The sequence below is a fragment of the Coregonus clupeaformis genome, unplaced genomic scaffold (genome assembly GCF_020615455.1).
Source record: "Coregonus clupeaformis isolate EN_2021a unplaced genomic scaffold, ASM2061545v1 scaf2712, whole genome shotgun sequence".
Lineage (NCBI taxonomy): Eukaryota > Metazoa > Chordata > Actinopteri > Salmoniformes > Salmonidae > Coregonus > Coregonus clupeaformis.
Window position 1 is genome coordinate 45694 of NW_025536166.1, and position 18321 is coordinate 64014.

Sequence of the window (18321 nt, forward strand, 5' to 3'; positions counted from 1 at the left end):
GAGGTCCTTGATGATCTTCTAGATGGTAGCGGGGTGAACAGGCCGTGGCTCGGGTGGCTGAGGTCCTTGATGATCTTCTAGATGGTAGCGGGGTGAACAGGCCGTGGCTCGGGTGGCTGAGGTCCTTGATGATCTTCTAGATGGTAGCGGGGTGAACAGGCCGTGGCTCGGGTGGCTGAGGTCCTTGATGATCTTCTAGATGGTAGCGGGGTGAACAGGCCGTGGCTCGGGTGGCTGAGGTCCTTGATGATCTTCTAGATGGTAGCGGGGTGAACAGGCCGTGGCTCGGGTGGCTGAGGTCCTTGATGATCTTCTAGATGGTAGCGGGGTGAACAGGCCGTGGCTCGGGTGGCTGAGGTCCTTGATGATCTTCTAGATGGTAGCGGGGTGAACAGGCCGTGGCTCGGGTGGCTGAGGTCCTTGATGATCTTCTAGATGGTAGCGGGGTGAACAGGCCGTGGCTCGGGTGGCTGAGGTCCTTGATGATCTTCTAGATGGTAGCGGGGTGAACAGGCCGTGGCTCGGGTGGCTGAGGTCCTTGATGATCTTCTAGATGGTAGCGGGGTGAACAGGCCGTGGCTCGGGTGGCTGAGGTCCTTGATGATCTTCTAGATGGTAGCGGGGTGAACAGGCCGTGGCTCGGGTGGCTGAGGTCCTTGATGATCTTCTAGATGGTAGCGGGGTGAACAGGCCGTGGCTCGGGTGGCTGAGGTCCTTGATGATCTTCTAGATGGTAGCGGGGTGAACAGGCCGTGGCTCGGGTGGCTGAGGTCCTTGATGATCTTCTAGATGGTAGCGGGGTGAACAGGCCGTGGCTCGGGTGGCTGAGGTCCTTGATGATCTTCTAGATGGTAGCGGGGGTGAACAGGCCGTGGCTCGGGTGGCTGAGGTCCTTGATGATCTTCTAGATGGTAGCGGGGTGAACAGGCCGTGGCTCGGGTGGCTGAGGTCCTTGATGATCTTCTAGATGGTAGCGGGGTGAACAGGCCGTGGCTCGGGTGGCTGAGGTCCTTGATGATCTTCTAGATGGTAGCGGGGTGAACAGGCCGTGGCTCGGGTGGCTGAGGTCCTTGATGATCTTCTAGATGGTAGCGGGGTGAACAGGCCGTGGCTCGGGTGGCTGAGGTCCTTGATGATCTTCTAGATGGTAGCGGGGGTGAACAGGCCGTGGCTCGGGTGGCTGAGGTCCTTGATGATCTTCTAGATGGTAGCGGGGTGAACAGGCCGTGGCTCGGGTGGCTGAGGTCCTTGATGATCTTCTAGATGGTAGCGGGGTGAACAGGCCGTGGCTCGGGTGGCTGAGGTCCTTGATGATCTTCTAGATGGTAGCGGGGTGAACAGGCCGTGGCTCGGGTGGCTGAGGTCCTTGATGATCTTCTAGATGGTAGCGGGGTGAACAGGCCGTGGCTCGGGTGGCTGAGGTCCTTGATGATCTTCTAGATGGTAGCGGGGTGAACAGGCCGTGGCTCGGGTGGCTGAGGTCCTTGATGATCTTCTAGATGGTAGCGGGGTGAACAGGCCGTGGCTCGGGTGGCTGAGGTCCTTGATGATCTTCTAGATGGTAGCGGGGTGAACAGGCCGTGGCTCGGGTGGCTGAGGTCCTTGATGATCTTCTAGATGGTAGCGGGGTGAACAGGCCGTGGCTCGGGTGGCTGAGGTCCTTGATGATCTTCTAGATGGTAGCGGGGTGAACAGGCCGTGGCTCGGGTGGCTGAGGTCCTTGATGATCTTCTAGATGGTAGCGGGGTGAACAGGCCGTGGCTCGGGTGGCTGAGGTCCTTGATGATCTTCTAGATGGTAGCGGGGTGAACAGGCCGTGGCTCGGGTGGCTGAGGTCCTTGATGATCTTCTAGATGGTAGCGGGGTGAACAGGCCGTGGCTCGGGTGGCTGAGGTCCTTGATGATCTTCTAGATGGTAGCGGGGTGAACAGGCCGTGGCTCGGGTGGCTGAGGTCCTTGATGATCTTCTAGATGGTAGCGGGGTGAACAGGCCGTGGCTCGCGTGGCTGAGGTCCTTGATGATCTTCTAGATGGTAGCGGGGTGAACAGGCCGTGGCTCGGGTGGCTGAGGTCCTTGATGATCTTCTAGATGGTAGCGGGGTGAACAGGCCGTGGCTCGGGTGGCTGAGGTCCTTGATGATCTTCTAGATGGTAGCGGGGTGAACAGGCCGTGGCTCGGGTGGCTGAGGTCCTTGATGATCTTCTAGATGGTAGCGGGGTGAACAGGCCGTGGCTCGGGTGGCTGAGGTCCTTGATGATCTTCTAGATGGTAGCGGGGTGAACAGGCCGTGGCTCGGGTGGCTGAGGTCCTTGATGATCTTCTAGATGGTAGCGGGGTGAACAGGCCGTGGCTCGGGTGGCTGAGGTCCTTGATGATCTTCTAGATGGTAGCGGGGTGAACAGGCCGTGGCTCGGGTGGCTGAGGTCCTTGATGATCTTCTAGATGGTAGCGGGGTGAACAGGCCGTGGCTCGGGTGGCTGAGGTCCTTGATGATCTTCTAGATGGTAGCGGGGTGAACAGGCCGTGGCTCGGGTGGCTGAGGTCCTTGATGATCTTCTAGATGGTAGCGGGGTGAACAGGCCGTGGCTCGGGTGGCTGAGGTCCTTGATGATCTTCTAGATGGTAGCGGGGTGAACAGGCCGTGGCTCGGGTGGCTGAGGTCCTTGATGATCTTCTAGATGGTAGCGGGGTGAACAGGCCGTGGCTCGGGTGGCTGAGGTCCTTGATGATCTTCTAGATGGTAGCGGGGTGAACAGGCCGTGGCTCGGGTGGCTGAGGTCCTTGATGATCTTCTAGATGGTAGCGGGGTGAACAGGCCGTGGCTCGGGTGGCTGAGGTCCTTGATGATCTTCTAGATGGTAGCGGGGTGAACAGGCCGTGGCTCGGGTGGCTGAGGTCCTTGATGATCTTCTAGATGGTAGCGGGGTGAACAGGCCGTGGCTCGGGTGGCTGAGGTCCTTGATGATCTTCTAGATGGTAGCGGGGTGAACAGGCCGTGGCTCGGGTGGCTGAGGTCCTTGATGATCTTCTAGATGGTAGCGGGGTGAACAGGCCGTGGCTCGGGTGGCTGAGGTCCTTGATGATCTTCTAGATGGTAGCGGGGTGAACAGGCCGTGGCTCGGGTGGCTGAGGTCCTTGATGATCTTCTAGATGGTAGCGGGGTGAACAGGCCGTGGCTCGGGTGGCTGAGGTCCTTGATGATCTTCTAGATGGTAGCGGGGTGAACAGGCCGTGGCTCGGGTGGCTGAGGTCCTTGATGATCTTCTAGATGGCAGCGGGGTGAACAGGCCGTGGCTCGGGTGGCTGAGGTCCTTGATGATCTTCTAGATGGTAGCGGGGTGAACAGGCCGTGGCTCGGGTGGCTGAGGTCCTTGATGATCTTCTAGATGGTAGCGGGGTGAACAGGCCGTGGCTCGGGTGGCTGAGGTCCTTGATGATCTTCTAGATGGCAGCGGGGTGAACAGGCCGTGGCTCGGGTGGCTGAGGTCCTTGATGATCTTCTAGATGGTAGCGGGGTGAACAGGCCGTGGCTCGGGTGGCTGAGGTCCTTGATGATCTTCTAGATGGCAGCGGGGTGAACAGGCCGTGGCTCGGGTGGCTGAGGTCCTTGATGATCTTCTAGATGGCAGCGGGGTGAACAGGCCGTGGCTCGGGTGGCTGAGGTCCTTGATGATCTTCTAGATGGTAGCGGGGTGAACAGGCCGTGGCTCGGGTGGCTGAGGTCCTTGATGATCTTCTAGATGGTAGCGGGGTGAACAGGCCGTGGCTCGGGTGGCTGAGGTCCTTGATGATCTTCTAGATGGTAGCGGGGTGAACAGGCCGTGGCTCGGGTGGCTGAGGTCCTTGATGATCTTCTAGATGGTAGCGGGGTGAACAGGCCGTGGCTCGGGTGGCTGAGGTCCTTGATGATCTTCTAGATGGTAGCGGGGTGAACAGGCCGTGGCTCGGGTGGCTGAGGTCCTTGATGATCTTCTAGATGGTAGCGGGGTGAACAGGCCGTGGCTCGGGTGGCTGAGGTCCTTGATGATCTTCTAGATGGTAGCGGGGTGAACAGGCCGTGGCTCGGGTGGCTGAGGTCCTTGATGATCTTCTAGATGGTAGCGGGGTGAACAGGCCGTGGCTCGGGTGGCTGAGGTCCTTGATGATCTTCTTGGCCAGGGTTACTCAAGTACTATTTGAGAACGTTCGGTCACACAAATTTCCCAGGTGGCAAAGGTCTGTATGGATAATATCATTTCATCGGCGTAGTAACAAACCCCCACCTCGCAACCCCCCCATGCGACCCCAAACTGTTCACACCCCTCTCGTTGGCGGAGAGAAAATCTTGCAGTTTTAAAAGCAAATTTCCCGCAATTCTACACATTTTGCATGGGGAAGAATTTTCTTTTGATGTTTTAAAGCTAATTTCCTGCAATTCTACACATTCTTCCATGTCTTGTGTGTGTTTATATGATGCCAGGGTTGAAGCCCAACTTCTTTTTTTGGGGGCGGGGGGCCCGCAGTCCGTATTGACCCCATTCTGGGTCCATATCCAGTCCGCAGTCCGCCAGTTGACAATGGGGGCTCTTGGCCATAGAATACAGGAGGCCTACAGCCGTAAAATACAACATTAATAGAATGCTGCCTACCTTGACTTGTCTCCATCTGTGTTCATTCAAATGATTTAGAAAAAAGTTCACAGAAACCCATCTTCATCCACTCATCGATTGTTTATTAAATATGCATTGGAATATGAACCTTTGTGTGAACGCTTATAGCACGTCATAGCTCTTTATAACACGTCATAGCTTCTTATAACATGTCATAGCTCCTTATAACACATCATAGCTTCTTATAACACGTCACAGCTTAGAACACAGATCTTTATAACACGTCATAGCTCCTTATAACACGTCATAGCTTCTTATAACACATCATAGCTTCTTATAACACACTGTGCAGGTCCTTCTCTGTGAGGGGGGAGTGAGGGGTCAAGGCTGGTGCTGGGCTGGATGTCTACCGAGGATGAAGAGGATGCTACCTGTCAGCTGACGTGTGCTGGTGGACGTTCTGGTTTAAAATGGCTGCCGTGCGTTGGGTGGATATCTAATGAGGATGAACAGGATGTGACCAACAGGAATGCAAGATGTCCTCCTCACCTCTCTACTTGTCAGCTGACGTGTGCTGGTGGAAGTTCTGGTTTAAAATGGCTGCCGTGCGTTGGGTGCGCGTGGCATCAGAGCGTTCTATTGGCCATGAAGGGCCCTGGGGGTCGTCCCCCCCAGGTGGGTGTTACTGGTAGCTACGGGTGGTTGGGCTGAGACTCCTGTCCCCCCTGGCCTCCATTATAACACAAAGCCTACTGAGCAGAGGGACAGCCCTACATTATAAACCCACTCCATTCCAATCCCTTATGAACCGTTATAGCATAGAGATCGATTGAACACTAGCGGTAGAGTCACCTTCGTTCACCAGATCCGTTCTGCCAAGCCCAGTGCTGGCTGGGAGCTGTTAGCCTGGGGGAAGGAAGAGCTTAGCAGTGAAACAGCCCGGGGGTCTCCCTAGCAGCTGGTCTGTGGAGGGTTATTGATCAGAACCAAGCTGATACAGTACTGTAGATAGGCAGACACCAGAGGCAACATGAACTGATCTTAAAGGACAGTTCCTGCCCTTTTTCCACCCCTAACAGCTAAGGTTAGGCTCGGTGGATGGCAAGCTGATCCTAGATCACCCATGACAGTGGCCAGGATGAACACATCGGGTAAAGAAGGACAGGTGGAGGACCAGGCCACGATCATGTCTTTTAATAGACAACAGACACTTCTCCAGTCCACACCTGAGAGCTACACTACACAGCAGGGTCGTTCAGCTAGCCAGCTTTAACTTTCAGAAACAAACCGGAAATAACCGCTGCTGTTCCGCTTGTTAAAACAGTCTTATTATTGGTAACATTCCCAGAAGTGTAGAAGAACCTGAAGCAGGATTGGTTGATGATAGGGACTCCAGTCCTGTCCTGCTGCGCACTGTCTATGGACTTACAAATAAACATTTACTAAAAGAAATGCACTGGACATAATGCTGATCCTAGGTCAGTTCTCTAGACCCAGAGTTAATAAGCGCTACAATACTGTCCTGTACGGTTGACTGATCCTAGGTCAGTTCTCTAGAGCTTGTTGATTGGCCACAGTTAGACAGTCCTGCTTGTTGATTGGCCACAGTTAGACAGTCCTGCTTGTTGATTAGCCAGCTAGCCAGTTCTGCTTGTTGATTAGCCAGTTAGACAGTTCTGCTTGTTGATTAGCCAGTTAGACAGTTCTGCTTGTTGATTAGCCAGTTAGACAGTCCTGCTTGTTGATTAGCCAGTTAGACAGTCCTGCTTGTTGATTAGCCAGTTAGACAGTTCTGCTTGTTGATTATCCAGTTAGACAGTCCTGCTTGTTGATTAGCCAGCTAGCCAGTTCTGCTTGTTGATTAGCCAGTTAGACAGTCCTGCTTGTTGATTAGCCAGCTAGCCAGTTCTGCTTGTTGATTAGCCAGTTAGACAGTCCTGCTTGTTGATCAGCCAGCTAGCCAGTTCTGCTTGTTGATCAGCCAGTTAGACAGTTCTGCTAGTTGATTATCCAGTTACAGTCCTGCTTGTTGATTAGCCAGTTAGACAGTCCTGCTTGTTGATTAGCCAGTTACAGTCCTGCTTGTTGATTAGCCAGTTAGACAGTCCTGCTTGTTGATCAGCCAGTTAGACAGTTCTGCTAGTTGATTATCCAGTTACAGTCCTGCTTGTTGATTAGCCAGTTAGACAGTCCTGCTTGTTGATTAGCCAGTTACAGTCCTGCTTGTTGATTAGCCAGTTAGACAGTCCTGCTTGTTGATTAGCCAGTTACAGTCCTGCTTGTTGATTAGCCAGTTACAGTCCTGCTTGTTGATTAGCCAGTTAGACAGTCCTGCTTGTTGATTAGCCAGTTAGACAGTCCTGCTTGTTGATTAGCCAGCTAGACAGTCCTGCTTGTTGATTAGCCAGCTAGCCAGTCCTGCTTGTTGATTAGCCAGTTAGACAGTCCTGCTTGTTGATTAGCCAGTTAGACAGTCCTGCTTGTTGATTAGCCAGTTAGTCCTGCTTGTTGATTAGCCAGTTAGACAGTCCTGCTTGTTGATTAGCCAGTTACAGTCCTGCTTGTTGATTAGCCAGTTAGACAGTCCTGCTTGTTGATTAGCCAGTTAGACAGTCCTGCTTGTTGATTAGCCAGTTACAGTCCTGCTTGTTGATTACCCAGTTAAGACAGTCCTGCTTGTTGATTAGCCAGTTAGACAGTCCTGCTTGTTGATTAGCCAGCTAGCCAGTTCTGCTTGTTGATTAGCCAGTTAGACAGTCCTGCTTGTTGATTAGCCAGCTAGCCAGTCCTGCTTGTTGATTAGCCAGTTAGACAGTCCTGCTTGTTGATCAGCCAGTTAGACAGTTCTGCTAGTTGATTATCCAGTTACAGTCCTGCTTGTTGATTAGCCAGTTACAGTCCTGCTTGTTGATTAGCCAGTTAGACAGTCCTGCTTGTTGATCAGCCAGTTAGACAGTTCTGCTAGTTGATTATCCAGTTACAGTCCTGCTTGTTGATTAGCCAGTTAGACAGTCCTGCTTGTTGATTAGCCAGTTAGACAGTCCTGCTTGTTGATTAGCCAGTTAGACAGTCCTGCTTGTTGATCAGCCAGTTAGACAGTTCTGCTAGTTGATTATCCAGTTACAGTCCTGCTTGTTGATTATCCAGCTAGCCAGTCCTGCTTGTTGATTAGCCAGTTAGACAGTCCTGCTTGTTGATTAGCCAGTTAGACAGTCCTGCTTGTTGATTAGCCAGTTAGACAGTCCTGCTTGTTGATTAGCCAGTTAGACAGTCCTGCTTGTTGATTAGCCAGTTAGACAGTCCTGCTTGTTGATTAGCCAGTTAGACAGTCCTGCTTGTTGATTAGCCAGTTAGACAGTTCTGCTTGTTGATTGGCCACAGTCCATTTTGCTTGTCGATTAGCCACAGTTAGACAGTTCTGCTTGTCGATTAGTCTCTTCCGAGTCCCCAACAACCGGATGTTCTGGTTTTCAGGGGGAAATGGAAAGAGAGCCTGTGACGCTACTTCCGCTTTTGGACATTATCAAGGAGACACTCCATCTTAACTCCTCCTCCACATTTACTGGATTGGTTGAACAGTGCAGAAGAGAACCTCCCCCAACAGTTATTTTTTCTTCTAGTTAAGACCAGTATGTAGGGGGATCTAGTTTCAGCCCTTGTGTTTTTTACGTCTGCTACGTTAAAGGTTAGCCACAGTTAGACAGTTCTGCTTGATGATTGGCCACAGTCCGTTCTGCATGTTGATTGGACACAATTAGACAGTTCTGCTTGTTGATTGGCCACAGTTAGACAGTTTTGACAGGCAGCTGTACCTTCGCTATGAATTGTCTGGTCTGTCAGTTTTCCCGGTCTGTCAGTTTGTCCGGTCTGTCAGTTTTCCCGGTCTGTCAGTTTTCCCGGTCTGTCAGTTTTCCCGGTCTGTCAGTTTTCCCGGTCTGTCAGTTTTCCCGGTCTGTCAGTTTTCCCGGTCTGTCAGTTTTCCCGGTCTGTCAGTTTTCCCGGTCTGTCAGTTTTCCCGGTCTGTCAGTTTTCCCGGTCTGTCAGTTTGTCCGGTCTGTCAGTTTTACCGGTCTGTCAGTTTGTCCGGTCTGCCAGTTTTCCCAGTCTGTCAGTTTTCCCGGTCTGTCAGTTTGTCCGGTCTGTCAGTTTTCCCGGTCTGTCAGTTTGTCCGGTCTGCCAGTTTTCCCGGTCTGTCAGTTTTCCCGGTCTGTCAGTTTGTCCGGTCTGTCAGTTTTCCCAGTCTGTCAGTTTTCCCGGTCTGTCAGTTTTCCCGGTCTGTCAGTTTGTCCGGTCTGTCAGTTTTCCCGGTCTGCCAGTTTGTCCGGTCTGCCAGTTTTCCCGGTCTGTCTGTGCCCAGTGTTGATTCTGACTCTCTCCAGGTATCTTGTCTTGAGCCGTGACAACCTGTGGAGAAGATAAGAGGCCACGTGTTAGAGATGGGCTGGAATAGCCAGCACTTACTATTCGACTGTATGCTAATGTCTTATGAATGCACTTACTATAGGACTGTATGCTAATGTATGTATGAATGCACTTACTATAGGACTGTATGCTAATGTATGTATGAATGCACTTACTATAGGACTGTATGCTAATGTCTTATGAATGCACTTACTATAGGACTGTATGCTAATGTCTTATGAATGCACTTACTATAGGACTGTATGCTAATGTCTTATGAATGCACTTACTATAGGACTGTATGCTAATGAATGCACTTACTATAGGACTGTATGCTAATGAATGCACTTACTATAGGACTGTATGCTAATGTCTTATGAATGCACTTACTATAGGACTGTATGCTAATGTCTTATGAATGCACTTACTATAGGACTGTATGCTAATGTCTTATGAATGCACTTACTATAGGACTGTATGCTAATGAATGCACTTACTATAGGACTGTATGCTAATGTCTTATGAATGCACTTACTATAGGACTGTATGCTTATGAATGCACTTACTATAGGACTGTATGCTAATGTGTGGATGGATGAATGCACTTACTATAGGACTGTATGCTAATGTATGTATGAATGCACTTACTATAGGACTGTATGCTAATGTCTTATGAATGCACTTACTATAGGACTGTATGCTAATGTCTTATGAATGCACTTACTATAGGACTGTATGCTAATGTCTTATGAATGCACTTACTATAGGACTGTATGCTAATGTGTGGATGGATGAATGCACTTACTATAAGACTGTATGCTAATGAATGCACTTACTATAGGACTGTATGCTAATGTATGTATGGATGCACTTACTATAGGACTGTATGCTAATGTATGTATGGATGCACTTACTATAGGACTGTATGCTAATGTATGGATGAATGCACTTACTATAGGACTGTATGCTAATGTATGTATGGATGCACTTACTATAGGACTGTATGCTAATGTCTTATGAATGCACTTACTATAGGACTGTATGCTAATGTCTGTATGGATGCACTTACTATAGGACTGTATGCTAATGTATTATGAATGCACTTACTATAGGACTGTATGCTAATGTCTTATGAATGCACTTACTATAGGACTGTATGCTAATGTCTTATGAATGCACTTACTATAGGACTGTATGCTAATGTCTTATGAATGCACTTACTATAGGACTGTATGCTAATGTCTTATGAATGCACTTACTATAGGACTGAATGCTAATCCTCTACAACATAGAGGATAGTCAGGGATGTTGCAGTGTGAACCTCTACAACATAGAGGATAGTCAGGGATGTTGCAGTGTGAACCTCTACAACATAGAGGATAGTCAGGGATGTTGCAGTGTCAACCTCTACAACATAGAGGATAGTCTGGGATGTTGCAGTGTGAACCTCTACAACATAGAGGATAGTCAGGGATGTTGCAGTGTGAACCTCTACAACATAGAGGATAGTCTGGGATGTTGCAGTGTGAACCTCTACAACATAGAGGATAGTCTGGGATGTTGCAGTGTCAACCTCTACAACATAGAGGATAGTCTGGGATGTTGCAGTGTGAACCTCTACAACATAGAGGATAGTCAGGGATGTTGCAGTGTGAACCTCTACAACATAGAGGATAGTCAGGGATGTTGCAGTGTGAACCTCTACAACATAGAGGATAGTCAGGGATGTTGCAGTGTCGACCTCTACAACATAGAGGATAGTCAGGGATGTTGCAGTGTGAACCTCTACAACATAGAGGATAGTCAGGGATGTTGCAGTGTCAACCTCTACAACATAGAGGATAGTCAGGGATGTTGCAGTGTGAACCTCTACAACATAGAGGATAGTCAGGGATGTTGCAGTGTGAACCTCTACAACATAGAGGATAGTCAGGGATGTTGCAGTGTCAACCTCTACAACATAGAGGATAGTCAGGGATGTTGCAGTGTGAACCTCTACAACATAGAGGATAGTCAGGGATGTTGCAGTGTGAACCTCTACAACATAGAGGATAGTCAGGGATGTTGCAGTGTCAACCTCTACAACATAGAGGATAGTCAGGGATGTTGCAGTGTCAACCTCTACAACATAGAGGATAGTCAGGGATGTTGCAGTGTCAACCTCTACAACATAGAGGATAGTCAGGGATGTTGCAGTGTGAACCTCTACAACATAGAGGATAGTCAGGGATGTTGCAGTGTCGACCTCTACAACATAGAGGATAGTCAGGGATGTTGCAGTGTGCACCTCTACAACATATAGGATAGTCAGGGATGTTGCAGTGTCAACCTCTACAACATAGAGGATAGTCAGGGATGTTGCAGTGTCAACCTCTACAACATAGAGGATAGTCAGGGATGTTGCAGTGTGAACCTCTACAACATAGAGGATAGTCAGGGATGTTGCAGTGTCAACCTCTACAACATAGAGGATAGTCAGGGATGTTGCAGTGTCAACCTCTACAACATAGAGGATAGTCAGGGATGTTGCAGTGTGAACCTCTACAACATAGAGGATAGTCAGGGATGTTGCAGTGTCGACCTCTACAACATAGAGGATAGTCAGGGATGTTGTAGTGTGAACCTCTACAACATAGAGGATAGTCAGGGATGTTGCAGTGTGAACCTCTACAACATAGAGGATAGTCAGGGATGTTGCAGTGTGAACCTCTACAACATAGAGGATAGTCAGGGATGTTGCAGTGTCAACCTCTACAACATAGAGGATAGTCAGGGATGTTGCAGTGTTGACCTCTACAACATAGAGGATAGTCAGGGATGTTGCAGTGTGAACCTCTACAACATAGAGGATAGTCAGGGATGTTGCAGTGTTGACCTCTACAACATAGAGGATAGTCAGGGATGTTGCAGTGTGAACCTCTACAACATAGAGGATAGTCAGGGATGTTGCAGTGTGAACCTCTACAACATAGAGGATAGTCAGGGATGTTGCAGTGTCAACCTCTACAACATAGAGGATAGTCAGGGATGTTGCAGTGTCAACCTCTACAACAGAGGATAGTCATTGATGTTGCAGTGTGAACCTCTACAACATAGAGGATAGTCAGGGATGTTGCAGTGTGAACCTCTACAACATAGAGGATAGTCAGGGATGTTGCAGTGTGAACCTCTACAACATTGAGGATAGTCAGGGATGTTGCAGTGTGAACCTCTACAACATAGAGGATAGTCAGGGATGTTGCAGTGTGAACCTCTACAACATAGAGGATAGTCAGGGATGTTGCAGTGTGAACCTCTACAACATAGAGGATAGTCAGGGATGTTGCAGTGTCAACCTCTACAACATAGAGGATAGTCAGGGATGTTGCAGTGTGAACCTCTACAACATAGAGGATAGTCAGGGATGTTGCAGTGTTGAGATGAGGGCCCAACCCAATTCACCCACAACCCTGGCATCACTGCAGCAGCAAACTGTAATCATATCATCATTCTGTCCTTACTTTTTCTTCCTGCAGCCAATGTTGCTCCAAGCCAACACGAATCTACTCTTGGAGTTTCCAGTCTCAGTCTCTCCCCACATCATCATCACCACCACCACAGGCCGGTAGGAGTCCAGTTCGCCCCACCCCCGGGGGAGCAGGCCAGTGAAGCGGCGCATCTCTCGGGCCTCTCTAGCCTTGGGGCCCCCAGCTCACTCCAGGTAACTGTCGAACACATCCTGTTCTGTGTCCGTTTCGTAAGGGACGGAGGCCGGGTCTGATAGCACCCCTAGGTCCACCAGCGCCTGGTCCATATCCTCCGGTAGAAACACTATCCCCACGTTCAGGACGATGTATTCCATCAGAAAGGCGTAGTACAGGATCAAAACGTTAACAAAAAACAGGCCCAGGTGAAACATATAGGGAAGTTCGTTGAGGAGCGATCCCGCCGAATCTAGTCGAGCATAAGTTGAGTGTGTCATAGAAAACTAAAACGGAAAAGTTTAGCTCAGCTAACTGTGTTGCTAAGGAGCAGATAAAGGAAAGGCAGCGTCACAGCGCGGAGGCTAGCAGTAACATGGACGGTGTATTTGGAGTGTCCATTTCGGCCGCGACTTCAGTGATTGAGTCACTGGCAGCTCCAGAAATAACTTATTCGTCCTGAAATGCCAGCGTTGCAATATTACAGCGATCTAGTTATAGACATTAGCTAGGAGGCACACAAAACAACCTAAAAAAAAAAACGTTCAGTTCGATACCGGTAGTTAATGTAAACACATTCTTGATGTAAACACTGTTAACTCGACGCATTCTTGATATTCGCTGAGGTGAGAAGAACTTTTGCGGTATCTGCAACATGCCAGCCCCCTGCCCTGGCTAGTTAACGGCTAAAAACAGTTGAACGTGGCTAGCTATTACCGGCCAACAACTATAGCGTCATTTTCTATTATACAGGAATATGTTCTATCGATGGAAATAAAGTCGATAATCAGACCTCCCCGTTGCATTTTCTCTAACTGCATCAAAACAGTCCGACACTATTGTCTAAACAGTACAATACGTAAAATAGCCTAAGCATTTGATTGGTTTCACCACAAGCATACCGTCGTCTGAATGGTCAACTGAGACACCGATCACATTGATCCCGCCTTTTCATCGGTGGAGTTACGTTGCGTTTTACATCGATGGCTCCTCGCATTGGCATTTGATCGGCTGTGGTGTTTCCCCGTTGTAGGATGAAGACAAATCAACGTCACTGAATTAAATCGTCGTTGAACATTTACTGTCGTGTTTTTTTGTTTTGGTCGTTTTTTTTCTTCTCCAAACTTTTAGGGGATTTGTAGTTTTTTTTTGTAATTGGCGTTGAATGAAATTGTGCTATGGAATCTCAACGAAAAAACTACAAGTCCCAAACTCCCTGGAACTAAACCTGTTACGTAACGCATTATTCCTCGCTAGCTACTTCCGAATGCCCCTTCTCGCTTAGTTAGCCAGAGCTATTTTGTTAGCTATATCTTGGACAGGATAGTGGGCGCAATGGATTAATATAACCAGCAAAAAACTATCTGGCAGTAGCATCAGAAGCGTTTTAAGTGCAACTATGTTCGGTCGGTCACGGAGTTGGGTGGGAGGTCAGGGGAAAACAAAAAATATTCATTCCCTGGACCATCTCAAGTAAGTAGCTAGCATGATTGATAACTCCCTAAGGTTACCTGGGCTGGGGTGTATTCATTACGCCGCTTCTGTTGAAAAACGTTACTTAAGCGGAAGCAAAATTAACGTAATGGGGAGGGACCTACCTGAATTTGTCCAATTAAAATGATCGTTTCAGTTGCAAAACGCAACTGTTTGGACTAATGAGTACACTGGCTGTGTACAACCCGTAGCTAGTTAGCCAGCTAACGCCAGAAAGCCTACTCGCTAGCATACCTAGCTAGTTAACAAGATAGCCAGCTAGCTAATCCAGTTAGCTATGCCTGATCTGGCAACTACTAGCTAGCTAGTACTGTAAACCAAAGACGTTAGCTACCTACTGTAGTTGCCTTGTCAGAACTGTATGAACAATGTCAGTCATATATGACAGCTACTAGCTAGCTAGCTAACGTTAGCTAGCTACTTGATGGGTGTCATTTGTTGATAACAGCTAGATCTACTAACGTTAGCTAGCTACTTGATGAGTGTCATTTGTTGATAACGGCTAGATCTACTAACGTTAGTTTATGAGCGCATACCATCCTGTCTATGTGTTGGTAGGCTAGTCATATTCCGTTTTTCCAAGAGTGGGTGCGCCAGTTGAAATTGACAGTGTAGTATAGCAACCACACGTTTTACTGAAAAGCAACCTGTTTTCTAACATTATCCATCTCCTCTCTCCCTTCCTTTCCTCCCTCCTCTTCTCCCTCCCTCCTCTTCTCCCTCCCTCCTCTCTCCTCCCTCCTCCCTCCTCCCCCTCCCTCCTCTCCCTCCCTCCTCCTCTCCCTCCCTCCTCCTCCTCCCTCCTCCTCTCCCTCCCTCCTCCTCTCCCTCCCTCCTCTCTCCTCCTCTCCCTCCTCTCTCCTCCTCTCCTCTCCTCTCCCTCCCTCCTCTTCTCCTCCCTCCTCCTCTCCTCTCTCTCCTCTCCTCCCCTCCTCTCCTCTCCTCTCCCCTCTCCTCTCCTCTCCTCTCCTCTCCTCTCCCTCCCTCCTCTTCTCCTCTCTCCTCCCTCCTCTCCTCCCTCCTCTCTCCTCCCTCCTCCTCCCTCCTCCTCTCCCTCCCTCCTCTCTCCTCCCTCTAGGTATATGTACCATGTCCTTACTAAGAACACGACAGTAACAGACAGCAACAGGAACTTGCTGGTTGAGACCATCCGCTCCATCACTGAGATACTCATCTGGGGGGACCAGAACGACAGCTCTGTCTTCGAGTAAGACTTTAACCATGACCCTTAACCCCTGACCCGGTCTCTAACCCGTCACTGGGGAGAGCAGGGGGCGTATGTGTCAAGCGTATCAGAGTAGGAGTGTTGATCTAGAATCAGGTCCCCCCCCCCGTCACTGTAATTGTATTCATGGTGATCTAAAAGGCTGATCCTAAATCCTACTCAGAGAAAGTCGATACATACGGCTCCAGATCTACTCAGAGACACTTGATACAGTGCTTGAGGCGTCACTACAGACCCCCTGGTTCGATTCCAGGCTGTATCGCAACCGGCCGTGATTGGGAGTCCCATAGGGCAGTGCACAATTGGCCCAGCGTCGTCCGGGTTTGGCCGGTGTAGGCCATCATTGTAAATAATAATTTGTTCTTAACTGACTTGACTAGTTAAATAATGGTAAAATAAAAATAAATAAACATACGGCTCCAGATCCTACTCAGAGAAACTCGATACATACGGCTCCTGAATGACAGCTGTGTGTTTGAGGAAGGTCTTTAAACACCGTCTCCATCAACCATAATAGACCTAGTATAACATGAATAAACCTAACCCTGTCTACTCTACTCCTCTCTATTGTACTCTTCTCTATTTTATTATATTCTACTCTATTGTAATGTACTCTGCTTAATTCTACTATATTCTACTCTCTTCCTCTCTATTGTACTCTACTCTATTCTACTCTCTTCCTCTCTATTGTACTCTACTCTATCCTATTCTACTCTCTTCCTCTCTATTCTACTCTATTCTACTCTATTATACTCTATTCTACTCTATTGTACTATATTCTACTCTATTCTACTCTACTATATTCTATTCTACTCTCTTCCTCTCTATTGTACTCTACTCTACTCTATTCTACTCTATTCTACTCTGTACTATTGTATTCTACTCTGTTCTATTGTACTGTATTGTACTCTCCTCTACTCTGTTCTCAGCTTCTTCCTGGAGAAGAATATGTTTGCGTTCTTCCTGAATATCCTTCGTCAGAAGTCAGGTCGTTACGTCTGTGTCCAGCTGCTCCAGACCCTCAACATCCTGTTTGAAAACATCAGCCACGAGACGTCACTCTGTGGGTACACACACACCACACCATGCACACACACACACACACACACACACACACACACACACACACACACACACACACACACACACACACACACACACACACACACACACCACACCATACACACACACACACACACACACCACGCACACACACACGGCACCACACCATACACACACACACACACACACACACACACACACACACACACACACACACACACACAACACCACACCATGCACACACACACACACACACACACACACCATGCACACACACACCACGCACACACACACGGCACCACACCATGCACACACACACACACACACACACACACACCACACCATGCACACACACACACACACACACACACCACACCATGCACACACACACACACACCACACCATGCACACACACACACACACACACACCACACCATGCACACACACACACACACCGCACCACACCATGCACACACAAACACACACACACACACACACACACACACGGCACCACACCATGCACACACACACTCACCGCACCACACCATGCATACACACACACACACACTGCACCACACCATGCACACACACACACACACACACCACACCATGCACACACACACCACACCATGCACACACACACACACACACACCGCACCACACCATGCACACACACACACACACACCACACCATGCACACACACAAACACACACACAGTGGCCACCTGTGGTTTAGATGCCCCAGCATCAGTCTGAATAAGATATTTCTGTGGTATAACTGTTTTCCCCCTCATCTCTCCTCCTCTAGATTACCTGCTGTCCAACTCCATCATATAACTGTTTTCCCCTCATCTCCCCTCCTCTAGATTACCTACTGTCCAACTCCATCATATAACTGTTTTCCCCCTCATCTCCCCTCCTCTTTTTATTTTTATATATTTTTAATTTTTTTATTTCACCTTTATTTAACCAGGTAAGCCAGTTGAGAACAAGTTCTCATTTACAACTGCGACCTGGCCAAGACAAAGCAAAGTAGTGCAACAAAAACAACACAGAGTATATACCTGCTGTCCAATAACCACGTCAACTCCATCATATAACTGTTTTCCCCCTCATCTCCCCTCCTCTAGATTACCTGCTGTCCAATAACCACGTCAACTCCATCATATAACTGTTTTCCCCCCTCATCTCCTCTCCTCTAGATTACCTACTGTCCAATAACCACGTCAACTCCATCATATAACTGTTTTCCCCCTCATCTCTCCTCCTCTAGATTACCTACTGTCCAATAACCACGTCAACTCCATCATATAACTGTTTCCCCCCTCATCTCTCCTCCTCTAGATTACCTGCTGTCCAACTCCATCATATAACTGTTTTCCCCCTCATCTCCCCTCCTCTAGATTACCTACTGTCCAACTCCATCATATAACTGTTTTCCCCCTCATCTCTCCTCCTATAGATTACCTGCTGTCCAACAACCACGTCAACTCCATCATATAACTGTTTTCCCCCTCATCTCCCCTCCTCTAGATTACCTGCTGTCCAACTCCATCATATAACTGTTTCCCCCTCATCTCTCCTCCTCTAGATTACCTACTGTCCAACAACCACGTCAACTCCATCATATAACTGTTTTCCCCCTCATCTCCCTTCCTCTAGATTACCTGCTGTCCAACAACCACGTCAACTCCATCATATAACTGTTTTCCCCCTCATCTCCCCTCCTCTAGATTACCTGCTGTCCAACAACCACGTCAACTCCATCATATAACTGTTTCCCCCCTCATCTCCCCTCCTATAGATTACCTGCTGTCCAACTCCATCATATAACTGTTTTCCCCCTCATCTCCCTTCCTCTAGATTACC

At 48.7% G+C, this 18321-nt stretch overlaps 2 protein-coding genes across 2 annotated transcripts; one reads left to right on the forward strand and one right to left on the reverse strand.

Annotated features, from left to right (window-relative positions):
* Nucleotides 1-4691: 4691 nt before the first annotated feature.
* dexi (Dexi homolog (mouse)) lies at nucleotides 4692-13527 on the reverse strand. The gene is made up of 2 exons (XM_041875472.2): nucleotides 12492-13527; nucleotides 4692-8994 (listed from the first exon to the last, which is right to left on the reverse strand). The coding sequence occupies exon 1, from the start codon at nucleotides 12950-12952 to the stop codon at nucleotides 12683-12685; it is 270 nt and encodes an 89-aa protein (XP_041731406.2). The 5' UTR covers nucleotides 12953-13527; the 3' UTR covers nucleotides 4692-8994; nucleotides 12492-12682.
* A 413-nt stretch (nucleotides 13528-13940) lies between these two features.
* Nucleotides 13941-17892, forward strand: clec16a (C-type lectin domain containing 16A). Its single transcript, XM_045219761.1, has 4 exons — nucleotides 13941-14144; nucleotides 15244-15372; nucleotides 16320-16453; nucleotides 17583-17892. The coding sequence occupies exons 1-4, from the start codon at nucleotides 14071-14073 to the stop codon at nucleotides 17621-17623; spliced, it is 378 nt and encodes a 125-aa protein (XP_045075696.1). The 5' UTR covers nucleotides 13941-14070; the 3' UTR covers nucleotides 17624-17892.
* Nucleotides 17893-18321: the final 429 nt, after the last annotated feature.